General features: G+C 38.6%; 1 protein-coding gene across 2 annotated transcripts; it reads left to right on the top strand.

The window, feature by feature from the left end:
- Window positions 1–105: 105 nt before the first annotated feature.
- LOC106030032 (cytochrome c, somatic-like) lies at window positions 106–6043 on the top strand. Of its 2 annotated transcripts, none has more exons than XM_013171595.3 (3): window positions 106–245; window positions 3513–3689; window positions 5099–6043. In XM_013171595.3, exons 2-3 carry the CDS (start codon window positions 3521–3523, stop codon window positions 5245–5247), a joined length of 318 nt encoding a protein of 105 aa, XP_013027049.1. In that variant the 5' UTR covers window positions 106–245; window positions 3513–3520; the 3' UTR covers window positions 5248–6043. The 2 variants fall into 2 exon arrangements, with proteins under 2 accessions (XP_013027049.1, XP_047917541.1); XM_048061584.2 differs by lacking the exon at window positions 106–245 and adding an exon at window positions 1405–2199.
- Window positions 6044–7527: the final 1484 nt, after the last annotated feature.

Raw genomic sequence — 7527 nt, forward strand, 5'->3', positions numbered from 1 at the left:
TGCCCTGCCGCTGGGACTGTTGCGACAGTTGCGACATGGCACGACGCCCGCTGCCGCCCGCTCCCGCCAGAACAATTGGGAGAGGCGGCGGCCAGGGGCGGCCTGCGGCGGGACCGTTGGGCGCTGGGCGCTCCCCGGCGGCGGCACCGAGCCGGCGGCACCAGCCCCGCCGTCAGGGCGCCGAGCCCTGGGGGAGGCCTCGGCGCGGAGGCCCGGTTAGCACTGGCCAGCTGAAAGGCGACAGAGTAAGAGGGGGTCTCTGAAGGGACGCGGCCTGAGCAGAACTCTTCGGTTTACCTATTGTTTTCTGAAGTTTCAAGCTGAAAGATATTACCACTTAAAAATCTGTTTGGAGACAAATCAACGAAAACATTTTCTTCTTCATTCTTGATAAGGCACTAGAAGAAGTATGGTCCATGGGCTGTAATCGCACACTGGGCACTTCACTTTCTAATTATACATTGAATTTATTATCTTAAAAAACGATGGTACCTACATAGTAATTTAAGTAGGGAAGCACGATCCTGTGGCTGGCTGTGGCTGGTCCTGTGCTGTGCTGTTGTCCCGTCAAGGCTTCTGCCCTGCCCGGCGCGGCCTCGCTTCGCGTGACGTGGAGTTTGGACGTGGAGTTTGGATCCAGTGTAACTGCTGACCCTGGCTGATGTGGCTGATGCAATTTGCCTTTTTGTGAAGAAAAACACAGCATTTGTCCCTTTCATATCGTGATTTCTTAAGTGTCTTAAGTAGTATGTTCTATCTTCAAATTAGGGTCTTAGATTAAGAACTCAGACAAGAGTCTTCCAAGATACACGTATGTTAGGGCAGAGCGGCTGTGGCTGTCGTAGCTGGCACCTTGGCATTTTCAAAATCGTGCTGCTTTCCTGTTAGCACAAAAAACAGGATTTCCTTTTTTTTTTTTCCTGGTTATGTGAAAAACTTCTGCAAACAGGCTGTGGGATTCTGTGTTGTTTTCTCAGCTATGCCAGTTCCTGGCTGGTTCTCACTGTGTGCTGAAGCACTGCTTTATCTGCTAGTCAACCGTGCAGACTGCATGCGGGAGAAAAAAAAAAAAAAAAACACTTCATTTTTTCTAGATAATTGGTGCCTGTTCACCACCAGCGGTTCTGTCAAGTAAATTTTAGCTGTTGTTTTATGAATGGATAAGGAAAACAGCATTTGTCTGCACTTTTGCAATTCTAGTGCACAGTGTGGTTATCAGTAACCATTCTAGAAGAATGAGGAAGGGAAGGGTCTCCTGTGATAGAGACTGTGCTGGTTCTTAAATAGTTCTGTGCTTTATCTAGATCTCAGATAGCTTGTTTAGATCTCAAGTAGATTTCTAAAGAAGGTACAGATTGCTTTGGCAGAGATGGAAACGAGTAGTAAATATAGTAAATACGAGTAGTAGTTTCTCTGCCACCAGACCAATGCTGCGTATAAAGCTCAGGTTCTCTGAGCTTCTGTCCAGTACTTTTTTCAGAAAGAAACATTCACCTCAGAAGAGATTTTTTTTAAAGACTAACTTTTACTAGAATAAATATCAAAACCCTGTAGTGGTTGATGAAGACTCTTTTTGAATATATTCTCTAGACTATTAAATTTTTAAAAAGTTAGAACTGAATGGTAAAAAGTAAACCTAACATTGTTCTGTAAGTCAAACACAGTGTGAAGCACGAATATCTTCTTGGGCAAATACAAAGAATCCACAGCTCCCTTTTATATAAAATTAATCACTTTATATTAGTGATTTATTACGCATTGTTGGTTTAGTTAACATTGTCTAACATGCATCTGTTGAGTGATTTTTAATTGGCTGATCACTGTATCTATACTGCAGTGAATTTCTGTCATTACTGTTGTTTGATCAGGTTGATTATATGTCTTTGAATACTGTGTTTGAACATTTCCCAATTGGCATGTCATCATCAATACAATACGAAGTTGTCTTGGATACAGCAAACATTGTTCCATTCTTGCTTTATTAGACTACAGATAGCTTGCCTCTGATTGCATTGTTTAGCAGTTTTATTGATTGCATTCTCAAGTGCCCCATTACTGAAGTTGTATATCTACAATGACCAGACTTCATTTTTCAGGCCTTTATACATTGAAGCCATCCTTTTAATTCCTTCTATCTGGATTTGTTTGGAAAAGGTGTTACAACACATTTTATACTTATGCACAAAAGCGTCCCTTCTGGTAAAGACCTAGTTCTTGTAAAATAACACGTTAAAACTGTTGTTTGTCATTGTTTGTTACTGTTTATATTCGGTTTTGCTTTTTTTTTTTTGTTGTTGTTCTTTTAATTTATCAGCTTTCCTGTCCAGCCCTCTGATTTTGAATTCATACTGTCTACAGATGTTATTTATAGGACCTGTAAGGGAGCATATTTAAAACAAAATATTTGTGAAAACAGTCTTCAACAAGTTCTGCATTTTTCATTACAATGATTTCCTGTCTAAATAACAATTTCAGCATATTGCTGTATTTGGTTCTCAAGAGTATTCTTTTTATTGTTTAACTGAAGACATGCTTATATTCACGTTGTTATAAAATAATTGCATGGTTTTAATAAATCCTAACAAAATGTATTCCTAAGTAAAGGGGAAGTAATTACAACTTTTCATTTTCCCATACTAGAAAAGCAAATGCTTGTACTTGGTTATTTTGATGTCAGATTACAGGACATTTTTGAAAAGTCCTTCTACATTAATTACCGTAGAAAATAACATCTAATCAATAAATATTAAGGTTATTCATCAAATATTTTAATGGTTACATTAATATGTTGTATTAGAAAACATTAAGCTTTGCATCTCCCTGTGGCTTCTTCCTGTGAGGTCAGGATGAGGTGCACCTAGAAGCACCTGGAAGGGCTCCTAGAAGTTTGGTTTTCTGGCTGGGAATAATCCTTGTGAATCTTCACATCTCTACTGTGGTGGCAGCTTCCTTCCTGCTTTCAAGAGATTTCCCGGGTATGGGAGGATAGACCGGAGTGAGGGATGTTTTGGATAGGTGATGGGAGTTGAATTCTACAGTTCTGGAGACATTCTCAGTAGCACTGTGACCCACTGGGAAATCCTGAGGTGCTGCTATGTTTTAAATAGGTCTTCTAGACAAAAGTACATTGACCTTTACTCTTACCATGGAAGTAACTCAAAGCTACCTTAACTTCCAAAGATGTGAGTGGAATATTCAGTATCCCTCAGAGATGCAGCAAAAAACTCATGATGCTTTTCCCTAATTGTAAGTTAGGTCACTTAAAAAAAAAAAAAAATTAATGACCATCAACAACCAGATCGTGTTAAGAAACTTTGCACCTTAACGAAGCCTTATTGAAACTTAAATTCATAATTAAGTCCAGGTCAAATTTTCATTAGTTTGAGGCATATTATCTTTTATTACTGTGCAAGATGGATGGAGATATTTTCTAAAACTGCAGAAGGAGATGACAAATATAAGAGCGAACATTTCTATAACATTGTGCAATTTTATTTTAAATTTTTTGACAGAGCTCAAAATGGGTGATGTTGAAAAAGGCAAGAAGATCTTTATTCAGAAATGTTCTCAGTGCCACACAGTTGAAAAAGGTGGAAAGCACAAGACAGGACCAAATCTTTGGGGTTTATTTGGCCGCAGAACAGGACAAGCTGCAGGATTTTCTTACTCAGATGCAAACAAGAACAAAGGTAAAGCTAACAGATGACATGGATGAGGTGCAGTGCTGGAGAGAACATAGATGGGGAAAAAAAAAAAAAAACAAACATTTAGAGGTACAATACCAAGGCTTAATCACATTGAGTTACTCTCACAGCCATCTACTTTGCGTTACTATACATGAGTCTGAACTATAGTTTCAGAAACAAAACTATTCGTCCCCTAAATTAAAAAGAAATTCTTGCAGCATTTAGCATGGCAAGTCAGAATGTATATAGCTTCCCAGAACTCTGTAATATCAATGGGCAGATTTTCATTTCTGTTCCTTAAGAATGCTTCTAGATTTTGTTTGCTGGTCACTACCCTCTGCTGGCATTGTGGCGTGCTGCAGTTGTTTTACTCAGCAACGTTTTACTAAATATCATCACCTACTAGTAACTAATGACTTGCCTTGTGTATTTTAGTACAGTCAGCTTTGAAAGGTGATGGAGCACCTAAAAATGGAAAATAATTCTGTGTATTAATTTTGGGGGGTTGTTTTATAGATATTGTTTGAATATAAATTATATTTAAATCAAGCTATTAATTACAAATACAGTCTTGTTTTTTTTCTGGTTACTGCAGTGTTGTAGAATTTACTGACTTTTTATTTTCTTTTGATTTCTGGGAGCTGTTTTTTGACATTCACTTTATAATGGTAATTCCTTGGTGTGAAACATCATGTACTTCAACATCTGTTAATTATGGTTTTTCATTGAAAAATTAGTGAACAAATAATACAGATGTTAGTAGTAATTTTTGAAAGAAAGCTAACAAAGTGATATCTAAATCCACTTGAGGTAATGGGAAAAGTCAACTTTGGAGGACAGAAGATAAAATTGAACATGTCATTATGATGAGGTATTTCGATAGTCTTCAGCACAACAGTAGGCTTCTGTTGACAGAGACAGAATTTAGCTGTGTTGGAAGAAAACACTAATGCTTTTTCAGCTTCTGTGGAGATATTCCAGGAAGTGGCCATTGATTACTCTTTTTCTAAGGCCCTTCAGTGGAGCACAACTTTGATGAATTTAATGTTGATCTGCAGACACTCATTTTGAACAGTTGAATAAAATGATAGTTGTATCTTCTGGTTACTGGAATTGCAAAGATACATAGTTTAAAAGCAGTAAGTAGTTTTATGTTAATTGGCTCAATGACTTGCAACTCTTGATGCTAAAAAGGATTTGTGTTTGATTTACTAAAATGACTCGAACACGATCTACACCTTGTGCATTTTATATTATGCTACACTCACGTTCACATTTCTCTTGAACTGTGGGCACGTTATGTTCAGGAGCACCACCACACCTTACACTTTAGACCCTTGGTAATTGTTGTAAATATATGATGTTGGGCTAGCCTTGCAGTTTACTGTGGGGGTTTTTTGTTTGTTTTTCAGGAGTTTCCTGGAGTGAGAGTACACTGATGGAGTATTTGGAAAACCCTAAGAAATACATTCCTGGTACAAAAATGATTTTTGCTGGAATTAAAAAGCAGAATGAAAGAGCTGATCTTATTGCATACTTGAAAAAAGCAACTTCTTCATGAAACATGGCTGCAGCAGCTGTAGTAACAGTGCAAATGCTTTTAATTTTGAGCAGCTGCTATGTCAGGTTTTAGCATTTTGATGTTTATTGTTCATTAGGGACTGGCCTTAGCAAAACCAAAGAAATGTGTGTTTTAAGATGCTGCATCCTAATAAATAACACTGAGAGGTGAGCATTATTTATATTGTGTCATGTAGTAGTTCATAGACCTTTGTGGAGTGCACTACAGGAAAATATTGTTCCTTTCTCTAAGGAGATCTGGGAGCCCAATTCTGCAACTAGTTATTCAAACACTGAAACTATTATTATCTGGTTGTGGCTACATAAGTAGGAAAGCTCCTGTAAGTATTAGAACTGATGACTAAATTAAGTTTTTCTTTTGGAGAAAAGCCCTCAGTATTACCATCTGGGAAGAAAGGTACTATATGCAGTAGACAGGAGAATGTGACGTTACATTAAAAGAACACTGTATGAGGATGATGGAAGTGGAATATCAGGAATATCAGATACGTTTAGGGGACAAGGAACCTTTCAGTCGTTATGTTCACCTAAAAGAATCTTGAGATTCTTTTTGTTTTTTACGAATCTTCTTGTTTTAAAAATATAACCCTTCTCACTGCGTTGTTAGTGTTCCTTCATGTATTAAAACAGCATAATCATCTACCAGTCTTCTTTCAGAGATGTGGATTTTTTTCTCCGCTTGATGCTAATATATGAAGGTATGCTCAAACATGTAGGATGAATGAGGGCTGACTAGCTCAAGCAATTGAGATTAGTAATACATATTTTCATGGACAGTGGAGGATTGATGAAGGTGATTACAGCCCTCCTAAAACCTCCTCATGAATCTCTACCACTTGAATTGGGATTTACAATGTAATTATCTGTTTACACGAATGATTTTAAAATGATTAAAACAAAACTCTACTCAAGCAAGGTTTCCTTATGTCATCACAGAAGGGAGCATTAGTACAAAACTAATCGTATCTGTTCCCAGGTACTTATTTTATCAGTATTGTTCCAATGCTTGACAACTGTGGGCTTTAACTAGTTGTCTTACAGTGCTCCATAGAGGTGAATTCTGTTTTTAACTAAGGGAGTAAGAGTGGGGTGAAAAGTTCTGTGACACACGTGAATGAGTACCTGCTTTTCTTTTCTTTTGTACTCTAGCTGTAAGATACTTTCCACTTTCAATTTAATAGTTAGGACTTGTTCTATTGACTGTTTAGACAATTAAAGTACCTGCCTGAATGACAAAAGTTTTCTCAAGTGCTTTCCTCAATTGCGTTTTGAAGAGTGCTATGCCCCTGCCTTTCTCAATCGAGAAATAGACTCTGCCTGAGAAATGCACTGACACCTCTGCTTGTGCTTCGTTTAGAGCATCTGTATGCTTTGTGCCTTAAGAGACCAGGTGAGGCTGGCTAAAGCCTGACTTGCTGTCAGGCTTGGCGTTACGCATCCACACCGATAATAGGTGCATCATGCGTAAGGCGCATCGGATACACGCTGCCTGGACCTCACTGCAGCATACCTGCAGAACTACGGCAGCAGCACAGCGAAATTGTGGAGCCAACAAAATCCATTTGTTTTTTGTCCCTCCCACAAAAAAGCTGTAGCTCATCTATCCCAGGCCCACACATGAATCTGCAGCCCAGAATACAGTGAGCTTGGTGTACTCATCCTGCAAAGGGAGGCATCCTTTGATGTGTGCCAGGATGCAGAGACAAGGGGTCTCTCCTAAAAGTCACTGAAGCACGCCAGGTGTGCTTCAGTGGCAGGTTTTACAGTGACAGCATGAAGCCTGCTCAGTTTACGGAACAGACAAACCACTGTGATAATCTTTGTCACATTTTGTCTTTAAAAGAGATGAGTGTAATTTGTACACAGATCTGGGGCTGCAGAGTTCTATACAATTAAGATATTACAGTAAATTGTTGTCTGTATACTTCATTCATTACTTCCTGCAGTCTTGACTCTTTTTGAGAAATTGCCAACATGCAGATTTTTGCTTTAATCAAAGCACGAAAACAAATACAGAAGTTAACTAAAGACACCACAAGACTGTGCGAAGAATTAAGGAAAAGGCTTGTTTATCCCTAACCTTACAGAAACACTGAATTGTTTTAAGTGTCCACGTACAGCACTGCTGCACGGTAACCATTTTGTACTAAAACCCTGGTGTGAGCACTCAGGCCAAACCTCACTACACTGAGATGGTAAAAATCATTTACGCACAATTAATTCAACTGTACGTAGATGCCAGAGGGCCTTGCTTGAGAGA

The sequence above is a fragment of the Anser cygnoides genome, chromosome 6, assembly GCF_040182565.1.
Source record: "Anser cygnoides isolate HZ-2024a breed goose chromosome 6, Taihu_goose_T2T_genome, whole genome shotgun sequence".
Taxonomy (NCBI): Eukaryota; Metazoa; Chordata; class Aves; order Anseriformes; family Anatidae; genus Anser; species Anser cygnoides.